This window comes from Diorhabda sublineata, chromosome 6 (genome assembly GCF_026230105.1).
Source record: "Diorhabda sublineata isolate icDioSubl1.1 chromosome 6, icDioSubl1.1, whole genome shotgun sequence".
Classification (NCBI taxonomy): Eukaryota; Metazoa; Arthropoda; class Insecta; order Coleoptera; family Chrysomelidae; genus Diorhabda; species Diorhabda sublineata.
Genome location: NC_079479.1, coordinates 168,129 through 194,755, shown reverse-complemented (window position 1 = coordinate 194,755; position 26,627 = coordinate 168,129). Strand labels below are relative to the sequence as shown.

The following is a 26,627-nucleotide window of genomic DNA, read 5'->3' as shown; positions in this document are numbered from 1 at the left end:
CAAATAGATAAATAAAATTCGAGTCGCGGGTCACTAGAAATATAGAAAAACAACGATTTTCGTTAAAATTTCGATAAATGTAATAATTAATCGATTTTATTCATACAAAAATGTATTTATTGATGAATAATATTTCGAAATAATCGATTAATTCGAATGACGGGTTGCGTCAACGTCAAAAATGTATAATTAAACACATAGATAAATAATATTCGAGAGAAATATAGAAAAATAACGATTTTTCAAAGACACGCTACAACTAATCTACTTTTCGTAGGATCGGTTATTTGTTTTTTTTTATGTTTTTGTGTCCCGGAAAGACCTTCTAAATATTAGTAGTGCCGCGTTTAATCTAAAAACTTAATGAAATGTTGGCGCCTCCTTGTCGCGAGCCGACACGCAATATTCAGCCACCGCACAAAGAATTAAAAAAAAGTAGAAGAGTAGCCCGAGTGACCGCTCCCGTCCTCATTGCCCCAAGATATCTCTTTTTAACATCGAAATAACGGTCACCACATATATTTCCAAGTCAAATTTTTTCCAAAATGTACAACGATTAATAAAATAACAATTACATTTTGTCATTGTTTAAATCTTTCATCAAAATAGTTAATTTAATTACACATTTCAAACTTCTACGTAGTTAACCTCGATCCTAATTGGGGTTTAACTATGTCACCAAGTATCCAGACATCCCTGGATATCTACAGCCGCGTTCATTACGTTTATACTTGAACCATGGTTTGAAATGAACGCCGGGGTTCCCCAAGGATGCATTTTTGTCTTTCTTCCGTATATCTACAATCCACTGTTAATACCGATCCTGGAATTAAGGTGCTAACCGTCGCAGATCAGGATTTAGTCCTACCCGGATCCCGAGAGAGTAGTTGGACTTCCTAGGTCGATTACAACCCCTAATCCAAGGGCTGTTCGATTGGTATTTAGTTATATCAGATTAGGCCGAACTGTAGTACCGATTGGTGCGAAATAATTAATTATAATAAGCGAAAACGACGTATTTTCATTATTAATCATACCGAGTTGATAATAGCGACACTGTTTAAATAAGAAATTATTCATTATAGGTAAGTGACAATTCGGAATTGAAACATGCAATCGATAACCGCGTACGGTGTATATCTCACGGTCATTAATTATTTTCGCATCGAAAATTGTCACTTGAAAGAGATTTATTATACTTACCCGAGGAAAATACGAAGAAAGTCCTTTATTACAATCAATATTTAATATCGGAAATATCGCAATTCGGTATAAAAACTGCAAAATTTTATCGTTAACAAAATAAATCGAAATAATAAAATTTGCACACAACAACAACAAAAAAAAACCCGCAGACGGTAGCCGGTGAAGACTAAAAGAAACTCCTCAAAATGGCCGCGGGTTATCACGTTAAGATTGACAAACAATTATTTTTTTGACAGAGAAAAGCCAGTAGCAGTGAACGGCTTTATTTATTCCTCGAATCGGTATTCGAACAGGGTCGGATCGGATAAACAAACAACAAATATAAATTGAGATTTAAATACGACATAACCGACATTACCGTAATGAAGTTTGACAGTTTGACATTTCGACAGTTCGACGCTTACTTCGACGTTAAATACACAATCGCATTCGATTGTCGAAAGTATTTTTGGAAATCGATTCGAAGGATCCGATCCTGTTATATCATTTCGACTACGGCCGAAGTATGCATTTGTAATATACATAATTCCTTCGGGTGATACGAACTAATGAGTTGAAGTTGGGAGGTTAAATGAAAGGGGGTTAGTTGCGGCCCGAAGCGATTACCTTTACCTCTTGGAAGTGACTTTGTTAGAAACCGACGCTATCGAAAGAATATATAAAAAAAGGTTGCGGTACGGGCACTGCCATTACGGAAATTAGAAATATTAATGTATTCGAAGAATTTAAAAAAAAAAAAAAAACAATCGTTGTTACGTCAACCCCGACGACGCAATTATAACGATGATTAATACGAAATACGAAAAACGAAATTCGTATGGGGTGCCACAAGGTTCGGTACTTGTACTACTTTATATCGATTTGGAAACATCTCTCGATCTAGCGGTACTTCGTAGGATCAAATCTAGTGATCTAATCACCATTAAATCGTGACAAGATTGTAATTTTTTCGTTTATAAACCAATTTTTTATCATATAAACATCCTTATTCATCTTTGAATCCGTTTACTCAATTCGTAAGCCTTCAATTTCATCTATTTACTAATTAGTTGACGGCTCGATATTTTACAGTGCAAAAAAATGCACAATCACTCGCCGATATCGTTTTTTTTTTCTCGTTTTCCCCGATTATTTGAGGGTATTTTTACTGAAAAGTTTATTCCGGACATACTGTATACTAATTTTTACCTATAATTTTGTTACTAATCGTGTTTTTCTTTTGTATATTGATATTTTATTGTTTATTTAGTTATTTTTATGTTTGTATGTTTGTTTTTTTTTAGCTTTTACAATCTTTGTCATGTTAAAAAATGTTTTTTCTCAAAAACGAATATGAAAAACTGGATTTTTTCGATAATTTTCGACTCCGTGTACGAAAATGTTTCCTGCTTTTCGAACACATTCAGAGTATTATTCATGTCGAGAGTCGAGTAAACAAACTACAAGCGTCATTTTCGGTTGAATTACACGTACACCCGAAAATGCCAACAAAGCGGATTATGAAGTATTGTCGGATAGCTGTTGAGAGCGCCCATAATGTCCCAACAAAAGGTTGTAATCCCTTGTACCTGTAAATATCGGATTTGTTTACCTTTGAAAAGAGCATTTGGGGAAAATTTTCAACTGCACCAAATCCCCAAGTAACTACATAAACAACATTAATTGCAGTAGTTAAATTCGATAAAAAAAAATATCGAAATGTACTTTTTAATGGAGTCGTTCGATTAAAACGCCGTGAAATTCGAAAACTAAATCGATTTTCGACAGGAAATATGAAGATTATTTTTCGTTTGGGACCGAGACCGCGATATTTTTTGAATTCCCAGTACGGGCAACAAACATCTGGTATCGCCATTCATCTTTTTTTTTTTTTTTCGTTGTTTCAGTTCTGGGTAAAACTCAAACATAATTAATTTTTATACGATTAATAATCATCAATTTACTATATAGATTAATTTAAACTGACATATCGGTACTAAAAAGAATGTTATTGATAGATAAAAAAGAAGAATAAAAGTCATCGTTAGTATAAAAAGAAGACAGAAACATTGACGTGTAACATCGATGTGGAAATGGCCACTAGATTTGTTATAAAAGAAGAATGAAGTTAGATTCGCTTTCTTTATTAAATAATTACGATAAAAAGATATACAAAACAATTATTGACATTTTAGATATTTGTTATAAATGAAAAACGTTTAATATCTTTTATAAAACATCGAAATAACAGGTGTGCAAATAAAAATATTGAATAAGTACGATAGAAAAAAAGATATTTACGAGTTTTGATAAATTATCTTGTAAATTAGAAAATCAGAATAGAAAATTGACATTTACCTTACTCCAATTAAATATTTACTAATATTTGTACGATTAATAATCACCAATTAACTATATAGATTGATTTAAACTGACATATCGTACTAAAAACAACGTTATTCATAGATAAAAAAGAAGAATAATGATTATCGTCGAAATTAGAAAGTAGACAGAAACATTGACGTGAAATATCGATGAGGAAATGGCCACGAAGTTTGTTAAAAAAGAAGATTCACAGTATTATCTTTCCTTGTTAGATAGTTACGATAAAAAGAGATACAAAACAATTATTGACATTTTAGATATTTGTTATAAATGAAAAACGTTTAATATCTTTTATAAAACATCGAAATAACAGGTGTGCAAATAAAAATATTGAATAATTACGATAGAAAAAAAGATATTTACGAGTTTTCATAAATTATCTTGTAAATTAGAAAATCAGAATAGAAAATTGACATTTACCTTACTCCAATTAAATATTTACTAATATTTGTACGATTAATAATCACCAATTAACTATATAGATTGATTTAAACTGACATATCGTACTAAAAACAACGTTATTCATAGATAAAAAAGAAGATTCACAGTATTATCTTTCCTTGTTAGATAGTTACGATAAAAAGAGATACAAAACAATTATTGACATTTTAGATATTTGTTATAAATGAAAAACGTTTAATATCTTTTATAAAACATCGAAATAACAGGTGTGCAAATAAAAATATTGAATAATTACGATAGAAAAAAAGATATCTACGAGTTTTCATAAATTATCTTGTAAATTAGAAAATCAGAATAGAAAATTGACATTTACCTTACTCCAATTAAATATTTACTAATATTTGTACGATTAATAATCACCAATTAACTATATAGATTGATTTAAACTGACATATCGTACTAAAAACAACGTTATTCATAGATAAAAAAGAAGAATAATGATTATCGTCGAAATTAGAAAGTAGACAGAAACATTGACGTGAAATATCGATGAGGAAATGGCCACGAAGTTTGTTAAAAAAGAAGATTCACTATATTATCTTTCCTTGTTAGATAGTTACGATAAAAAGAGATACAAAACAATTATTGACATTTTAGATATTTGTTATAAATGAAAAACGTTTAATATCTTTTATAAAACATCGAAATAACAGGTGTGCAAATAAAAATATTGAATAATTACGATAGAAAAAAAGATATTTACGAGTTTTCATAAATTATCTTGTAAATTAGAAAATCAGAATAGAAAATTGACATTTACCTTACTCCAATTAAATATTTACTAATATTTGTACGATTAATAATCACCAATTAACTATATAGATTGATTTAAACTGACATATCGTACTAAAAACAACGTTATTCATAGATAAAAAAGAAGATTCACAGTATTATCTTTCCTTGTTAGATAGTTACGATAAAAAGAGATACAAAACAATTATTGACATTTTAGATATTTGTTATAAATGAAAAACGTTTAATATCTTTTATAAAACATCGAAATAACAGGTGTGCAAATAAAAATATTGAATAATTACGATAGAAAAAAAGATATCTACGAGTTTTCATAAATTATCTTGTAAATTAGAAAATCAGAATAGAAAATTGACATTTACCTTACTCCAATTAAATATTTACTAATATTTGTACGATTAATAATCACCAATTAACTATATAGATTGATTTAAACTGACATATCGTACTAAAAACAACGTTATTCATAGATAAAAAAGAAGAATAATGATTATCGTCGAAATTAGAAAGTAGACAGAAACATTGACGTGAAATATCGATGAGGAAATGGCCACGAAGTTTGTTAAAAAAGAAGATTCACTATATTATCTTTCCTTGTTAAATAATTAGGATAAAAAGAGATACAAAACAATTATTGACATTTTAGGTTTTATTTAGATATTTATTAGAAATGAAAAACGTTTAATTTCATTTATAAAACAGGTGTGCAAATAAAAATATTAAACAATTACTATAGAAAAAAAGATATTTACGAATTTTGACAAATTATTTTGTAAATTGGAAAATAAGAATAGAAAATTGACATTTACCTTACTCCAATTAAATATTTACTAATATTTGTACGATTAATAATCACCAATTAACTACATAGATTAATTTAAACTGACATATCGTAATAAAAAGAATGTTATTCATAGATAAAAAAGTCATCGTTAAAATAGAAAGAAGACAGAAACATTGACGTGAAACATCGACGAGGAAATGGCCACGAGATTTGTTAAAAAAGAAGATTTACTGTATAATCTTTCCTTGTTCGATAATTAGGATAAAAAGAGATACAAAACAATTATTGACATTTTAAATGTTTATTAGAAACGAAAGACGTTTCATTTCATATACAAAACATCGAAATAACATGTATGCAAATAAAAATATTGCGTGCTTTTATATTGTGTGTATCGCGGGTGAAATGTATTTTTAATAATGATGTATTCTCCGACACCATAATAAACTTCAAATATACTTTCAAAAATGATAATGGAAAATTGATTGGTATACAAAGTAGACGCGGCTAACAAGACAGCTGGCGAGGGTGGAAACCACCGAAATTTACTTGAAACGCCATCGGATACGAATGGTAACGAGTTACCATCTAAAAAGTGTCATGTCGTCAACGATTTTTTTGTTGTTGGTTTTCGGCTTGTTAACTGCTATTAAAATAACACTCCCGGCTATTATTTACGCGGTTATACAACCAAAAAATTTACACGTTTATTGGAAATAACATTTCGGTAAACACCCAAACGTGTTAAACTACTCGAAAATCATTAGGAATGTATTAATATTATAACCAAACGGCCTTTCCCTTGTTAAAATCGTACTTTTTATATATATACATATATATATATATATATATTTAAATTAGTTTCGTATTAATTAAAACCCGTGGCATCTTCGATAAATAAATATATTGTTCATTATAGAGGTAATAAGGAATATTTTGTGTTTCGAAACGCGTAGGTTTCGAAAGGGAATTAGCTTCTGTATTCCCAATGTATTTATTACCTGAAAAATTAATTACTACCGAGAGAAAAAAAAATACAGAAGGTCCTACGACTTATAATGAGAATTTCGTGTGGGTAGAAAGGTAGCTGCTGGGAAAATACCGAATTATTCACTGGACCCCGCATTTACATACATTTATAGATATGTTGAATTAATACAAATTATTACAACAACAATAATCACCAATTAACTATATAGATTAATTCAAATTAACGTATTGTACTAAAAAGAATGTTATTGATAGATAAAAAAGAAGAATAAAAGTCAACGTGAAAATAGAAAGAAGACAGAAATATTGACGTGAAATATCGATGAGGAAATGGCCACGAAGTTTGTTAAAAAAGAAGATTCACTATATTATCTTTCCTTGTTAGATAGTTACGATAAAAAGAGATACAAAACAATTATTGACATTTTATATATTTATTAGAAATGAAAAACGTTTAATTTCTTTTATAAAACATCGAAATAACAGGTGTGCAAATAAAACTATTGGATAAGTACGATAGAAAAAAAGATATTTACGAGTTTTGATAAAATATCTCGTAAATTGCAAAATAAGAATAGAAAATTGACATTTACCTTACTCCAATTAAATATTTACTAATTTTTGTACGATTAATAATCATCAATTAACTATATAGATTAATTTAAACTGACATATCGTACTAAAAACAAAGTTATTGATAGATAAAAAAGAAGAATAATGATTATCGTCGAAATTAGAAAGAAGACAGAAACATTGACGTGAAATATCGATGAGGAAATGGCCACGAAGTTTGTTAAAAAAGAAGATTCACTATATTATCTTTCCTTGTTAGATAGTTACGATAAAAAGAGATACAAAACAATTATTGACATTTTAGGTTTTATTTAGATATTTATTAGAAATGAAAAACGTTTAATTTCTTTTATAAAACATCGAAATAACAGGTGTGCAAATAAAAATATTGAATAAGTACGATAGAAAAAAAGATATTTACGAGTTTTGATAAAATATCTCGTAAATTGCAAAATAAGAATAGAAAATTGACATTTACCTTACTCCAATTAAATATTTACTAATTTTTGTACGATTAATAATCATCAATTAACTATATAGATTAATTTAAACTGACATATCGTACTAAAAACAAAGTTATTGATAGATAAAAAAGAAGAATAATGATTATCGTCGAAATTAGAAAGAAGACAGAAACATTGACGTGAAATATCGATGAGGCAATGGCCACGAAGTTTGTTAAAAAAGAAGATTCACTATATTATCTTTCCTTGTTAGATAGTTACGATAAAAAGAGATACAAAACAATTATTGACATTTTAGGTTTTATTTAGATATTTATTAGAAATGAAAAACGTTTAATTTCATTTATAAAACAGGTGTGCAAATAAAAATATTAAACAATTACTATAGAAAAAAAGATATTTACGAATTTTGACAAATTATTTTGTAAATTGGAAAATAAAAATCGACATTTACATTCCTCCAATTAAACATTTGCTCAACTATGAAAAAATAGTTAAAAACGATGCAAATATATTTCAAATTTCAAATATAAAGACACAAATTGTGAATCGTAGTAAATTTTTTGTTATATGAAAGTCGGTTGAAAAAAATTGTTTCTCGGAATACGAATGAGTGTAGAAACTGATTCATCAGAGGTCATCGCGCTGAGGTGAACCATACATCATAGAATCGGACGCGGTTCGTAGGTATTAAAAATGCTACCGGGACCAAAATAGTATAAAAAAAAATCGTATATCTTTTATCGCCCTGTCAAAAACTAAAGAGGTCTCACAATTGACCACACCGCTCCGGTGACTGACACTTATTTCTTTCACCTAGTGCCGGCTTTTATTTTTCGATCTCTCGAAGGTTTATTTAATTTTTTTTTTCACTTTTTATTTCTCGAACCTCTGTAGGGTCGTTCATTCTTAATCAACATAAAAAAATAATAAAAACGAAACATTCAGCTTCAGTCTTATTACTACCAGCCGAGGAAACGATCTTAATAATAATAATAATAATAATAATAATAATAATAATAAAAATCGGATGACATATCAAAAACTAACAAAATACAAAAATCAAGACAAACATCGATGAGGAAAAGGCCACTAGATTTGTTAAAAAAGAAGACTGAAGAGCTAGATTCGTTGTGTTGTCATTCTTTGTTAAATAATTACGAGTTTTGATAAATTATCTTGTAAATAAGAAAATCAGAATAGAAAATTGACATTTACCTTACTCCAATTAAATATTTACTAATTTTTGTACGATTAATAATCATCAATTAACTATATAGATTAATTTAAACTGACATATCGTACTAAAAACAACGTTATTGATAGATAAAAAAGAAGAATAAAAGTCAACGTGAAAATAGAAAGAAGACAGAAATATTGACGTGAAATATCGATGAGGAAATGGCCACGAAGTTTGTTAAAAAAGAAGATTCACTATATTATCTTTCCTTGTTAGATAGTTACGATAAAAAGAGATACAAAACAATTATTGACATTTTAGATATTTGTTATAAATGAAAAACGTTTAATTTCTTTTATAAAACATCGAAATAACAGGTGTGCAAATAAAAATATTGGATAAGTACGATAGAAAAAAAGATATTTACGAGTTTTGATAAATTATCTTGTAAATTAGAAATTCAGAATAGAAAATTGACATTTACCTTACTCCAATTAAATATTTACTAATATTTGTACGATTAATAATCACCAATTAACTATATAGATTGATTTAAACTGACATATCGTACTAAAAACAACGTTATTCATAGATAAAAAAGAAGAATAATGATTATCGTCGAAATTAGAAAGTAGACAGAAACATTGACGTGAAATATCGATGAGGAAATGGCCACGAAGTTTGTTAAAAAAGAAGATTCACTATATTATCTTTCCTTGTTAGATAGTTACGATAAAAAGAGATACAAAACAATTATTAACATTTTATATATTTATTAGAAATGAAAAACGTTTTATTTCTTTTATAAAACATCGAAATAACAGGTGTGCAAATAAAAATATTAAACAATTGAGATAGAAAAAAAGATATTTATGAGTTTTGACAAATTATTTCGTAAATTGGAATCGAGCAAATATATGACAAGAAAAACAAGATGGAAAACAAAAATAAATGGCTAAAGAAACGTAAAAAGATATGGAACGTTCAATAAAACACCTGCACAATACGAAAGGACACAGTCGGTTCATTGATTAAATTAGAAAATTTCTTTACAAACTCTGATTTTGACCTCAATCTCAAGATGATATTCACAAAATCCATAATGAACCGAACATCGAAAAATAACAGATTTCAAGCATTTCAGATGCAGATCTACCGATTTATGTACGGTAGGAAAAACCAACGAAGACATTCCGAGGAAAACGTAGAAAAACCAACTTACCTGGGACGCGCGATAAGTACATACTAATCGCTTCAACTTGTGATAGAAGAATAGACAGATAAAAGAAGAAGATTTGTTAGGTTAGAAGTTGGATTTACATATCGACGTAAGGTAATTATTATATTTCGCGATCATTCAAACGAATATAACAAGTTGGAAATGAAAGTAATTAAAATTATCTATATATGTAGATATACATTTCCCGACGTTCCTAAATTACTTAAAAGTAAATAAATAATTGAAGGAACGCCGACGAGAAATAATAAATATACGATGCGATTACGTAATTAGTTCGTTTCATATCTCATCACGCAACTATTTATTATAATTGGACAATCGAGAACTTGAATCGACATTGACTGGTTGTATAACTACATTTTCGAGATGACATCCAACGTAATTTTAATGTTTACGTCATTAGTTTTTAAATTACACACCCCGTATATAAATGGCGCACATAAAAACGTATAAAGGACGTCCTAAATAATATTTTTGTTGAAAATATGAAATTTCCTTCGTGGAAAAACGCTAAAACGAAGGAAGTAGTTAAAATCCGCAATTTTTTTTTTTTTTTTTTTTCGCGGCATTAATTTCAATCTGTTTTCGACGGAGTTGTATTACGTTTCGTCGAGACAGGTTAAAAACATGTGTATAGAAGAAGAAAAAGGCCATATTCTTCGGAAGTATCGAAACATCTGTTGGTTTCGACAGTACAAAACTTGTTTTTTTCAACCCAGGCCAATTTGGTGTATTCAATCATGATTTTGATTGAGGTTGACAATATTTAGGTACTATATATCTAAGTGAATGAGGTGTACCTGGTTCTTAGGTACAAAATATTCAATTTTGTCACTATTTTATTTCGGAAATTATACGTTGTAGTACACAGGGTGGTCAAAATATTAGTTTTAGAAGCCCCAAAGTACTACAAAACAAAACGGACGTTAAATAAACAATTTTTCGTGTTACTACAACTATTACTCCATTTTTTGATATTATTTAGCGTTTTTACCTTATTTTTGGTAATTTTTCAAATCTCATACTTTTTTTGCTTAATTTTCGTACTAGTATATCGTTTTTCAAACTCTTTTTGGACTTTTTGAACATTCCATTCGTTTTTTTTTTGTTTTTCGTGTAGTTTTTTATCGTTTGGAATGTGTTTTGAGGTGGTAAACTGTATCGGTTAATATCTAATATAAAAATTCAAATTTTTCAAAATTAAATCGCCAAAAAACATCCCAAATCATTTGTTTTCAAATATTTTTCAAATTAACGTCGGATTTTCCTTGCAATTCGCGTGTTTTAAACAAATTTCGTACAAGTTAATTTACATGATATTGTTATTAATATTGCGATTAAATTTTTATATTTTTCTATCAAGTATCATCGTCGAAAACGGTTCTAAATATCAAATAACTGGTGAACTTATTGTACCATTAAATTCGGGGTAATTTTTAACGCCATTTAACGTTTTGTTGGTCGTTGTTAAAAGGTATCACGCTGAGAAAACACATCAGTAAAACCAGCATGTGCTGCGAGGCTCTTTTTTTCAAAAGATTCGACCGCTTCAGATACAAAAAGATTGTTTTATCCGACGGAACACCCTAAAAAAACCATTTCATAATTTATTTATCATTTAATTTCGAGATTTATCCAAAATATATATACGCGTCGATTTAACTTCAACTTTAAAGCGCTATATCTCGAAAACGATAAATAATTATACACTACAATTGTTAAATGTTATAAAATAATCATTTTTTAATAAATAGAGAATGTTTATAAGATTGTAATATTTTAATTTCGAATTGAATCACGATTTTTAAAGATTTATCTAAAATATATAAATACGTCGATTTAATTTCAACTTTAAAACGCTATATCTCGAAAACGATTAGAAATTATAAACTAAAATTGTTAGAGGTGATAAAATAATCATTTTTTCATAATTAGAGAATGTTTATACGATTGTAATATTTTAATTTCGAATTGAATCACGATTTTTAAAGATTTATCTAAAATATATAAATACGTCGATTTAACTTCAACTTTAAAGCGTTATATCTCGAAAACGATTAGTAATTATAAACTAAAATTGTTAGAGGTGATAAAATAATCATTTTTTAATAAATAGAGAATGTTTATACGATTGTAAGATTTTAATTTCGAATTGAATCACGATTTTTAAAGATTTATCTAAAATATATAAATACGTCGATTTAACTTCAACTTTAAAGCGTTATATCTCGAAAACGATTAGTAATTATAAACTAAAATTGTTAGAGGTGATAAAATAATCATTTTTTAATAAATAGAGAATGTTTATACGATTGTAAGATTTTAATTTCGAATTGAATCACGATTTTTAAAGATTTATCTAAAATATATAAATACGTCGATTTAACTTCAACTTTAAAGCGTTATATCTCGAAAACGATTAGAAATTATAAACTAAAATTGTTAGAGGTGATAAAATAATCATTTTTTCATAATTAGAGAATGTTTATACGATTGTAAGATTTTAATTTCGAATTGAATCACGATTTTTAAAGATTTATCTAAAATATATAAATACGTCGATTTAATTTCAACTTTAAAACGCTATATCTCGAAAACGATTAGAAATTATAAACTAAAATTGTTAGAGGTGATAAAATAATCATTTTTTCATAATTAGAGAATGTTTATACGATTGTAATATTTTAATTTCGAATTGAATCACGATTTTTAAAGATTTATCTAAAATATATAAATACGTCGATTTAACTTCAACTTTAAAGCGTTATATCTCGAAAACGATTAGTAATTATAAACTAAAATTGTTAGAGGTGATAAAATAATCATTTTTTCATAATTAGAGAATGTTTATACGATTGTAAGATTTTAATTTCGAATTGAATCACGATTTTTAAAGATTTATCCAAAATATATAAATACGTCGATTTAACTTCAACTTTAAAGCGTTATATCTCGAAAACGATTAGTAATTATAAACTAAAATTGTTAGAGGTGATAAAATAATCATTTTTTAATAAATAGAGAATGTTCATAAGATTGTAAGATTTTAATTTCGAATTGAATCACGATTTTTAAAGATTTATCTAAAATATATAAATACGTCGATTTAATTTCAACTTTAAAACGCTATATCTCGAAAACGATTAGAAATTATAAACTAAAATTGTTAGAGGTGATAAAATAATCATTTTTTCATAATTAGAGAATGTTTATACGATTGTAAGATTTTAATTTCGAATTGAATCACGATTTTTAAAGATTTATCTAAAATATATAAATACGTCGATTTAACTTCAACTTTAAAGCGTTATATCTCGAAAACGATTAGTAATTATAAACTATAATTGTTAGAGGTGATGAAATAATCATTTTTTAATAAATAGAGAATGTTCATAAGATTGTAAGATTTTAATTTCGAATTGAATCACGATTTTTAAAGATTTATCTAAAATATATAAATACGTCGATTTAATTTCAACTTTAAAACGCTATATCTCGAAAACGATTAGAAATTATAAACTAAAATTGTTAGAGGTGATAAAATAATCATTTTTTCATAATTAGAGAATGTTTATACGATTGTAAGATTTTAATTTCGAATTGAATCACGATTTTTAAAGATTTATCCAAAATATATAAATACGTCGATTTAACTTCAACTTTAAAGCGTTATATCTCGAAAACGATTAGTAATTATAAACTAAAATTGTTAGAGGTGATAAAATAATCATTTTTTAATAAATAGAGAATGTTTATACGATTGTAAGATTTTAATTTCGAATTGAATCACGATTTTTAAAGATTTATCCAAAATATATAAATACGTCGATTTAATTTCAACTTTAAAACGCTATATCTCGAAAACGATTAGAAATTATAAACTAAAATTGTTAGAGGTGATAAAATAATCATTTTTTCATAATTAGAGAATGTTTATACGATTGTAAGATTTTAATTTCGAATTGAATCACGATTTTTAAAGATTTATCCAAAATATTTATACGCGTCGATTTAACTTCAACTTTAAAGCGCTATATCTCGAAAACGATTAGAAATTATAAACTAAAATTGTTAGAGGTGATAAAATAATCATTTTTTAATAAATAGAGAATGTTTATAAGATTGTAAGATTTTAATTTCGAATTGAATCACGATTTTTAAAGATTTATCTAAAATATATAAATACGTCGATTTAACTTCAACTTTAAAGCGTTATATCTCGAAAACGATTAGTAATTATAAACTATAATTGTTAGAGGTGATAAAATAATCATTTTTTAATAAATAGAGAATTTTCATAAGATTGTAAGATTTTAATTTCGAATTGAATCACGATTTTTAAAGATTTATCCAAAATATTTATACGCGTCGATTTAACTTCAAATTTAAAGCGTTATATCTCGAAAACGATTAGTAATTATAAACTATAATTGTTAGAGGTGATAAAATAATCATTTTTTAATAAATAGAGAATTTTCATAAGATTGTAAGATTTTAATTTCGAATTGAATCACGATTTTTAAAGATTTATCCAAAATATTTATACGCGTCGATTTAACTTCAAATTTAAAGCGTTATATCTCGAAAACGATTAGAAATTATAAACTAAAATTGTTAGAGGTGATAAAATAATCATTTTTTAATAAATAGAGAATTTTCATAAGATTGTAAGATTTTAATTTCGAATTGAATCACGATTTTTAAAGATTTATCCAAAATATTTATACGCGTCGATTTAACTTCAACTTTAAAGCGTTATATCTCGAAAACGATTAGTAATTATAAACTATAATTGTTAGAGGTGATAAAATAATCATTTTTTTATAATTAGAGAATGTTTATAAGATTGTAATATTTTAATTTCGAATTGAATCACGATTTTTAAAGATTTATCTAAAATATATAAATACGTCGATTTAACTTCAACTTTAAAGCGTTATATCTCGAAAACGATTAGTAATTATAAACTAAAATTGTTAGAGGTGATAAAATAATCATTTTTTAATAAATAGAGAATGTTTATACGATTGTAAGATTTTAATTTCGAATTGAATCACGATTTTTAAAGATTTATCTAAAATATATAAATACGTCGATTTAACTTCAACTTTAAAGCGTTATATCTCGAAAACGATTAGTAATTATAAACTATAATTGTTAGAGGTGATAAAATAATCATTTTTTCATAATTAGAGAATGTTTATACGATTGTAAGATTTTAATTTCGAATTGAATCACGATTTTTAAAGATTTATCCAAAATATATAAATACGTCGATTTAACTTCAACTTTAAAGCGTTATATCTCGAAAACGATTAGTAATTATAAACTATAATTGTTAGAGGTGATGAAATAATCATTTTTTAATAAATAGAGAATGTTCATAAGATTGTAAGATTTTAATTTCGAATTGAATCACGATTTTTAAAGATTTATCTAAAATATATAAATACGTCGATTTAATTTCAACTTTAAAACGCTATATCTCGAAAACGATTAGAAATTATAAACTAAAATTGTTAGAGGTGATAAAATAATCATTTTTTCATAATTAGAGAATGTTTATACGATTGTAAGATTTTAATTTCGAATTGAATCACGATTTTTAAAGATTTATCCAAAATATATAAATACGTCGATTTAATTTCAACTTTAAAACGCTATATCTCGAAAACGATTAGAAATTATAAACTAAAATTGTTAGAGGTGATAAAATAATCATTTTTTAATAAATAGAGAATGTTTATACGATTGTAAGATTTTAATTTCGAATTGAATCACGATTTTTAAAGATTTATCCAAAATATATAAATACGTCGATTTAATTTCAACTTTAAAACGCTATATCTCGAAAACGATTAGAAATTATAAACTAAAATTGTTAGAGGTGATAAAATAATCATTTTTTCATAATTAGAGAATGTTTATACGATTGTAAGATTTTAATTTCGAATTGAATCACGATTTTTAAAGATTTATCCAAAATATTTATACGCGTCGATTTAACTTCAACTTTAAAGCGCTATATCTCGAAAACGATTAGAAATTATAAACTAAAATTGTTAGAGGTGATAAAATAATCATTTTTTAATAAATAGAGAATGTTTATAAGATTGTAAGATTTTAATTTCGAATTGAATCACGATTTTTAAAGATTTATCTAAAATATATAAATACGTCGATTTAACTTCAACTTTAAAGCGTTATATCTCGAAAACGATTAGTAATTATAAACTATAATTGTTAGAGGTGATAAAATAATCATTTTTTAATAAATAGAGAATGTTTATAAGATTGTAAGATTTACATTTTGGAAAATATGATCAAAACAATATAATTCCTTTTTTTTTTTTTGGTTTTACCGCTTCCGTAGACTCGAATCGGGTCCGTTTCGAAGCAAATCTTTCAAAGAAATCTGAGTACATCAATTGACGAAAAAGTTTTCGATCAGGAAGCACCAAAACGTTTCTTGGTGTTTAAAATCATCCGGATAATCTGCAGGTACGATTTGATTGGTTTTGGTCAATGTTGAAATAGTAATTGGACGACTTGGGTGCTGGTTATCTTCACTAAAGCATTTAAACACGTTCACCAGATAGAGAATCATCCCCGTAGGTCTTTTGTAACAAATTTGTTTTTCTTCGGATATAAATACGTTTCGATATTCATTAACCAGACCTCGTACGTTGATGGTTAATTTTTTTTTATCTCAGTTTAACTATGACAATAATTTTTTCGATAAAATCGTGTGAAATAACCGTTTATTATTGATTTGAATAATTAATTTTAATAAAAAAAAAGTTATTAAATAAATTGCGTTTTTAAAACCGATAAATTGTTTAAATAACGAGACTCGGTACACACCTTAAGAAATAGTCGATGACCTTTGAAATATCTCGAATTCTTTTCAATATTGTATATAAAAAAAAATAAGAAAAAAAAAACTGATAATTTATAATAAAATACAGAAAATTCACAACAATTATATTTGAAGTATGAAATATGTAATATAATTTAAATTTTTTGAGTAATTCGTCAAATTTTCGATAGTCCTTGTACTCGAAACGTTTTAATTCGATGTGTCCTTTATGTGTCCCGAAAAAACTGACCATATCCTTAAGCTTTTGTTGTGGATTGCTCATGTTAAGTCCCATTGTTACTTTATAGTCTAGAGGGTTTTTATTTTTGCCCTTTTTCTTCGTCCCTTTTTCGATGGCATTAACTAAGCTACTTACTCGAAAATTTCGAGTAGATCGGGCCCTTACACTCCACGAAATAACACTCGAAACTTATCGAACCGAAAAACGTCGTTCGAGTCTTTTTAGGCTAATTTGTCACGATCTAAGAAGTATTTTAAGAATTTTAGCATAATTTTATATATACAGGGTGTTTGATGCAAAAAAATCTTGTATAATCCCTATAAATCAGAATTTATATCAAAATATATTTTCTAAATGATATTTTTGAATATTATCAAGTTTTAATGGATAATTACGACGTTATTGTAGTGTATATAGAGAACAGGGACGGCTCGTGCCCGATGGTTAACAATTCGTAATTTTCAAAATGACAAATTCTATGATTTAAATGAGTTTTGTAATCGATTTTTTAATAAAAAAGTTATTGTTTGTTTAATTCACGAGATTTGTGGATTTTTAGATCGTTATAAGTACCAAGAAAATTGTTTGTTCCAGCGAAAATCGACGGTAACTTTGTTATTTTAAATGAAACACCCTGTATATTAATACATTTTTGAAATCAGCGTGAAATTTTAGTATACTTTTATTTAAAAACTTTTTTCAAAAAATTAATATTTTTCGAATTATTAACTTTTTTGTAAAAAATTTGACTATTACAGACCCTTATAAATTATTTTTTTACGAGAATACCTTTAAAGATATGAAAATGATTTTAATTCGGTTGTATTAAACAAATTCAGACGTATTCGAATCCACGTTTAAAAATTTTTTATTTAATACGGGGTGTGTATTAAAAGTGTTCAAAGTTTAACTTCATAAATATCAAATTTTATCATTTTTTTAATTAGAACCACCCTGTATTTTATCGCATAAACGTTAAGAAAAATGAGAAAAAATTGACAAAAAAAGAAAATACAAGAAAGTGAAAAGGAAAACGATACAAAATGGAAATGTAAAATGTTAAAATGTTCGAAAAAATGTTACGACTGTAACTTTGTTATTTTAAATGAAACACCCTGTATATTAATACATTTTTGAAATCTGCGTGAAATTTTAGTATACTTTTGTTTAAAAACTTTTTTCGAAAAATTAATATTTTTCGAATTATTAACTTTTTTGTAAAAAATTTGACTATTACAGACCCTTATAAATTATTTTTTTACAAAGTTGCCCTTAAAGATATGAAAATTGTTTTTATTCGGTTGTATTAAACAAATTCAGACGTATTCGAATCCACGTTTAAAAATTTTTTATTTAATACGGGGTGTGTATAAAAAGTGTTCGAAATTTAACTTCATAAAAATCGAATTTTTTCATTTTTTTAAATAGAAACACCCGGTTTTTTCTATTTTAACACGTTTCAAAATGAAAAATAAGGTAAATTCATGTATACTTTCCTATACCTAAACCTCATAGTTATCCAGATATTAAATGTTTTATGTAAATTTTTATTGGTTTTATTTTATTTTCATACAAACGCTAAAAAATGAAAAAATATTTTTCTTTATACCGTCAAAGTCTATAAAAAGAATCAAATCAAATTATATTTACTAATATTATTCCAATTTTTTAATCGTTACCGAGATTTTTCAAGTTTTACAATTATTATTGTATTAATTTTTCCAAGTAGGCTTTTTAATAAATGACAGTTACATAACTGTCATCAGTCAATTGTCAATACTTGTCAAATCGTTAAAATGACCCGTTCTTAATTTAAAATATTTACAATAAACATTTAATAACTAGATAGATAAATACAAATAGTTTTAACTCGTCGTGATACACCCTGTATGTTAAACGTTAAAGTTTCGATATTAAGTGTGTAGTAGTAATGGAAAATGTTGATTTTCGCGGAAATTAATAACAGAATTAGTTACAAGGTATCAATAATTTGTAAGCGACGGTAAATTTTCGAAATACTTTATATAGAATATCATATTTAAAAAATTTTTTTTTCGTTCTTGTTTGTACTAAATACTAGTTATAACGATGTTTTCCTATATTTTCTTTTCGTTTTTGACGTTTTTTTTATCAAATTTCGAGATTATTCTCCGTACAAGTTTAAACATATTTTTATCAGTTTATTTCCTATTAGGTCCTGTTTTTTTTATATAATTATATCATTTATTATCCTATACAATATCCTTTTACTTATTTCTCTTATTTTTTCCATATTTTCTACGTTTTTTACGTTAAATACTTTCACTTTCTTATATAAATTTTTTTTTTATTTTATTTTATGTATAATTGTAATTAACACAACGAAATGGTGTTTTAATATTTTAATTATTCGAGTTTTTTGTTATTTTTATTATTATCTACTTACTGCCGTTTTAACGTTCATCGTCATGGCCGGTATTTGGGCGCCGTACAGTTGCCCCGCCGTGGGTGTCATATCGGTAAGCATATTGCCCAACGGTTAAAAAATCACTTGTTACCAATTACCAACATCGACGATGAAAATTTTTAATGATTCGTTATAAAATCCGTACAACAATCGCACACAACGACGCACTAATAAAATGGTAGAAAATATTAGAACTTGTATTGTTGAAATCGCCTTGATCACTGTTGCTGTTAAGAGGAACAGTAGAAAATCACCGGTTCCCCTTCTGGTCGACGCCGCCTTGGGCGGAGCTGGAACTTGTCGACCAATCGGACGGGTTGCCATTTATTAGGTAAAAACCGCCCATATATTTTTGACGCGGACGACGTCACGTCGCGCATGTTGGCTGGAGAAATTATACGGTGGAGTATATCTGGTGAATGGTAAAAAGAAGAGATCTATTATTTTGTAAACAAGCACTTTATTAGTGTAAAAGTACTTGACGGGTAGTACTATTTCGCTGTCGTAAATTGGTAAATGGATAATAGTCTACTAGAAGGTGTTATTTTCAGAAGCATGTTTATGTCATTAATCTCATGATATCGTATTATTGACCATGATATACAAGACTTTTTTTTCCTATATGTATCAAGTGAATTGAATTGAAATTCCTCGACGTTATTTATAGTTCGTTCACTCTATTTTTTTTTATTTTCATTACGAATTTCATTAGGTACTTATAGTATACGGTAATTTTATACTTTGGCGATCCCCTCGGTTTTTTTACGTACAGTTTTATGACTTTAAATGTAATCATAACCGCACTTTTTGACATATGACTTTACGTAACTTTTTTACAAAGCAACAAATGCAATTTATGTGTTTTTCTTTTGTTAATCTGCACGAAAAAACGAAAATTTTGGAAAAAAATATTGAAAAACGTTTGTTTATTCTGTTTTGTGTGTTTGTTTATTCATTTTTTATGTCACTTAAAGATTTCGTATAGTTTTATGACTTTCAGAGTGATCGTAACCGCACTTTTTGACATATGACCGTACGTAACTTTTTTTCAAAGCATCAAACGCAGTTTATGTGTTTTTCTTTTGTTAATCTGCACGAAAAAACGAAAATTTGGGAAAAAAATATTGAAAAACGTTTGTTTATTTTGTTTTGTGTGTTTGTTTATTCATTTTTTATGTCACTTAAAGATTTCGTATAGTTTTATGACTTTCAGAGTGATCGTAACCGCACTTTTTGACATATGACCGTACGTAACTTTTTTTCAAAGCATCAAACGCAGTTTATGTGTTTTTCTTTTGTTAATCTGCACGAAAAAACGAAAATTTGGGAAAAAAATATTGAAAAACGTTTGTTTATTTTGTTTTGTGTGTTTGTTTATTCATTTTTTATGTCACTTAAAGATTTCGTATAGTTTTATGACTTTCAGAGTGATCGTAACCGCACTTTTTGACATATGACCGTACGTAACTTTTTTTCAAAGCATCAAACGCAGTTTATGTGTTTTTCTTTTGTTAATCTGCACGAAAAAACGAAAATTTTGGAAAAAAATATATCGAAAAAAGTTTGTTTATTCATTTTCTATGTCACTTAAAGATTTCGTATGTTTTTTTGCTTTAGAAAATCGAAAAATCATCCGATTTCGATGATTTTTTTTCAAAAATCTTCGTTTTTATAGCGAAAAATTATAGGAAATATCTAACTCCAGGATTTTATATGATTTTATGACTTTAAATTCTCTTTCAATCAACCTAAATAAGATATTCTTTTTGTAATGGTGAAAATTTTCAATTTTTCAAACTTAACTTTTAATATTTGTACACTTGATTACAATAAAAGATTTCAAAAATGTTTTTAATCATATAACTTTAATTAATAAAAAGGTACAAACGATTATATGTGAGAAAAAGTCAATTTTAAGAGAAATCGTTTTTATTTTCAATTGTAAAAACATGATAAATCAACATTTTCGTATAAATTTTTTTTTCAATTTGTTCGTTTTTTTATGTAGATCATGAAAAAAAATATAAAAACTTCATTTGATTATTTGTAAAAAAGTTATCAACAATTAAACGCGAACGAGTACATTTTCATGAACATTTAAAGCCCTAAAAACAATACAAGTTTCAATTTTTTCTCATTCCCATAATTTTTTTCGTAAATCCGGCGTAAAAACGAAGATTTTAAAAAAAAAATTCATCGAAATCGGTTGATTTTTCGACTTTCTAGAGCCAAAAAACGAAAATTACCATTATTTTAAACAACATATTCATTGTTTATTGTAAATTTTGATGAAACTATCCTTCTAAACGCAACAAATAATCCGTCAGACGCTATTGAATAAATGAAAAAAAAATTAATAAATTAGATAAAAGGCGTCACAATCGTCTGTAGTCACTCCAACTGTAAACACCTACGCGAACAAGTCGGTGAGATCAAAGACAAGAAAATATCACGTATACTCGGTATTACTGAAATATTAATTTCGAATTTACGACCACACACATACACGACTTAGATCATTGTAGATATTTCGAATCCAACGAGGAATATCTACGTGTAAATTCCATCAAAACATCCACGATAATCCATAATAAACTTTCCAACGGATTCTCTATTCAACAATCAAATCTAAATCGTTCAATATCAAAATAAACTCGACGAAATGTGTAAAAAAAATGTCTAAATTGACCGGACTATTACTACGATGTTAATTTAGTGAAGGAATCTGTAGAATTTTACATTGACTTTGACATTTGTTGGTTATATTGACATTGACATTCCGTATTCTATTTTCTCTTTTAAATATCTATAAAAAAACAAACCCCCATCCCCAATAAAGTAATTCTCTCGACAATATCCGATATATCTGGAAATTTAACTTCCATCGTTTGCATTCGAAACGTCGATTGGATGGTAATCGAGGGTGATGGAAGTATCTGTCGGCGTTTACCCTCCGGTCGAAAAGCTTATTTAAAACGACATAATATTTCGTATTTTAACCCTCTATTCGGCGATTAAATTATCCTACGATTTGCTTTATATATCAAATCGAATTTAATTTGACGAACATTCGATAATTTGATATATAAAATTCGAACGAGAAAAATATGTCGAACGTTCTATCAAGTAATACACCCGCTACAAGGATAAAAAAGAAGAAGAAAATATCGATTATAAATCGATACAATACACGGAGGAATTCAATTATAATTCATTCGTCGTTTCGATTCTTTATTATTTTATATTTTTAATTTTTCTTTTATTTATTTTTTTTTTTTTTCGACAGCTTTATCTAATATCAGAAAAAATCTAAAACTGCTGCTGTCAGTCGTGCTATGTCGAGACAGTCTCTCGTAATTACGTTTCTTCTCGGATCGGTATTAGGCGGCGCCTAACTTAACCAAGTGCATTATCGTCATTATAAAAGTCATCATCATTAAATAGACCGATCATTCCCATCGTGGCTTTTCAGTCAATTTAGGAGGACTCTTCTTTTTTAGGCCCGTCCAACGCAGAAACTTCAACTTAACTTCAACCACATCGCATATTTTAACCGTTTACTTATATAAATGTAAATACGGGGTTAATACGAAAGTATATTTGTGAAAAACAAATTTGTGTCAGCATTTATTGAAGTGCAACCTCAATTGAAGCGAATTAATTGGCACGGTGCTATTAGTTTAATCATTGTAGGAAATCATCCCACGAAAATATTTACGATTTGTTTCCATTTTTTGACTCAAAAACCACTCGTTTAACTAAACGTTCTGAGTACGTTCATCATTGATGACATTTGACATATCCAAATCAGCGTTGCCATATCAGGAAACTAAACTAGCGACTAACGTGATTGAATTTTAGTTTGGGATGTTGTAGTACATTCAAAGTGTTTTCTTCTTCTCTCCAGTTAAAAAAAAACGAATTTTGGAAACTAATAGTTAATTTATATACTCAGTTTTGTTTCTAATGAGAAAAATGATATAAAAAACGTTGTTTCGTAGTTTTAAAAACACGTTCGTCATTAAAAATATCTAAAATGTCAGATTTGACATAATTAAAACAGCGTTGCCATATCTGGAAACTAAACTAGCGACTAACGTGATTGAATTTGAGTTTTGGATGTTGTAGTACATTCAAAGTGTTTTCTTCTTCTCTCCAGTTAAAAAAAAACGAATTTTGGTAACTAATAGTTAATTTATATACTTAGTTTTGTTTCTAATGAGAAAATGATATTAAAAAACGTTTTTTCGTAGTTGTAAAAACACGTTCGTCATTAAAAATGTCAAAATTGTCAGATTTGACATAATTAAAACAACGTTGCCATATCTGGAAAATAAACTAGCGACTAACGTGATTGAATTTGAGTTTTGGATGTTGTAGTACATTCAAAGTGTTTTCTTCTTCTCTCCAGTTAAAAAAAAACGAATTTTGGAAACTAATAGTTAATTTATATACTTAGTTTTGTTTCTAATGAGAAAATGATATTAAAAAACGTTTTTTCGTAGTTTTAAAAACACGTTCGTCATTAAAAATATCTAAAATGTCAGATTTGACATAATTAAAACAGCGTTGCCATATCAGGAAACTAAACTAGCGACTAACGTGATTGAATTTGAGTTTGGGATGTTGTAGTACATTCAAAGTGTTTTCTTCTTCTCTCCAGTTAAAAAAAAACGAATTTTGGAAACTAATAGTTAATTTATATACTTAGTTTTGTTTCTAATAAGAAAATGATATTAAAAAACGTTTTTTCGTAGTTGTAAAAACACGTTCGTCATTAAAAATGTCAAAATTGTCAGATTTGACATAATTAAAACAGCGTTGCCATATCTGGAAACTAAACTAGCGACTAATGTGATTGAATTTGAGTTTGGGATGTTGTAGTACATTAAAAGTGTTTTCTTCTTCTCTCCAGTTAAAAAAAAACGAATTTTGGAAACTAATAGTTAATTTATATACTTAGTTTTGTTTCTAATAAGAAAATGATATTAAAAAACGTTTTTTCGTAGTTGTAAAAACACGTTCGTCATTAAAAATGTCAAAATTGTCAGATTTGACATAATTAAAACAGCGTTGCCATATCTGGAAACTAAACTAGCGACTAATGTGATTGAATTTGAGTTTGGGATGTTATAGTACATTCAAAGTGTTTTCTTCTTCTCTCCAGTTAAAAAAAAACGAATTTTGGAAACTAATAGTTAATTTATATACTCAGTTTTGTTTCTAATGAGAAAAATGATATAAAAAACGTTGTTTCGTAGTTTTAAAAACACGTTCGTCATTAAAAATATCTAAAATGTCAGATTTGACATAATTAAAACAGCGTTGCCATATCTGGAAACTAAACTAGCGACTAACGTGATTGAATTTGAGTTTTGGATGTTGTAGTACATTCAAAGTGTTTTCTTCTTCTCTCCAGTTAAAAAAAAACGAATTTTGGTAACTAATAGTTAATTTATATACTCAGTTTTGTTTCTAATGAGAAAAATGATATAAAAAACGTTGTTTCGTAGTTTTAAAAACACGTTCGTCATTAAAAATGTCAAAATTGTCAGATTTGACATAATTAAAACAACGTTGCCATATCTGGAAAATAAACTAGCGACTAACGTGATTGAATTTGAGTTTGGGATGTTATAGTACATTCAAAGTGTTTTCTTCTTCTCTCCAGTTAAAAAAAAAACGAATTTTGGTAACTAATAGTTAATTTATATACTTAGTTTTGTTTCTAATGAGAAAAATGATATTAAAAAACGTTTTTTCGTAGTTGTAAAAACACGTTCGTCATTAAAAATGTCAAAATTGTCAGTTTTGACATATTCAAATCAGTGTTGCCATATCTGTAAACTAAACTAGCAACCCTCGTATAGAAATAATACATCCTATGAGGCAAATTGTAATTTTATATGTCTCATTCTAATAATAAATTATTTTTCGAATATTACGACACATATTAACAAGTTTTCGTTTAAATACTGGCCTACAACCAGACTGTTACTATTTAGTCAACGTTTCGCCTTTTTTGCAGAATCACTTTTTGGTATTATCATTATGAAAAGTGTCAATTACTGGCAGAATGTTGTATACGTGAGTTAACGAAGAGATAACGAGGTCGTTCCAAAAAAAAATAATTCGAAATGAGTATTATTAAACTCAGATTCTTACTATTTCCATACGTAAAATATTTAAGTTAGTAGTTTATTCTAGAAATATCTGTATGAAATTTAAAATTATAAGTTGTCATTTACCAATAACCATCGATCTATATCATTTCGAGACACGCCAATAACTGAATTAAGAGGTAGACTAGTTATATGTCAAAAAAATAAATAACCGTTCCATCAACACAATTTCTATAACACTTTAAAACATAATATTAGTTTTTTAGTATATTTATTTCCTATTAAGTTGATACTTTTGTTGTATTCTATTACAAAACGTCGAAATAACATTTCGATTTCCAAAACAACGCGCCCAACTCAATTTTATTGTCTTTCTAACTGTCAGTCGTCGATCTTAGGTTATGATACGTTTGAAGTGTTGACATTAGAAATAATTAGAGTAATTTCAGTCGAAGCTATTAAAGGCACTCGCAATTGCGAAAACAATTGCTTTTTATTTTTTTGTTTTCAATAGAATAATTCAAACAAAACACGAACGATATTCAATAATAGTTTTACCGGGTGTAGTCGTTATATCTTCGAATAAAATTCTAGTAAACTAAAGTTGTTAAAATTTAGACTCGGTTTATAAAAATCGGTGCTGAATTAGTTGTGGTATTCTCACTAAAGCACTATTGATGTATGGAATTATGATAAAACTATAAATATAAGCAAACGGGGATGATATTTCACCCTAAATACTAATCGAATCCTAACCTAACCTAAAATAAATAATAAATTACGTTTTGCTTTCGCTGTTTGTTTTAAACGAATAATATCAAGTAAGGTGAGATTAAATCGGGTTATTTGGTGGTCGATTTCAATTTTCTACGTACAATTAATACAGAAATAGACGTTTAATTTTTACATACGAATGTTTCTATTTGAATTCGAGTGGAACGGC

The 26,627-nt window shown here is 27.2% G+C and overlaps 1 protein-coding gene across 1 annotated transcript in view; it reads right to left on the bottom strand.

Annotated features, from left to right (window-relative positions):
• LOC130445129 (transcription factor Sp9) overlaps positions 1–19,715 on the bottom strand; it is a 32,972-nt gene extending 13,257 nt beyond the window's left edge. The window contains exon 1 of the mRNA XM_056780645.1: positions 19,542–19,715. Within this exon, the coding sequence (XP_056636623.1) occupies positions 19,542–19,622 (81 nt within the window). The 5' untranslated portion in view covers positions 19,623–19,715. The remainder of the gene's footprint in view (positions 1–19,541) is intronic.
• Between the last annotated feature and the right edge of the window lie 6,912 nt (positions 19,716–26,627).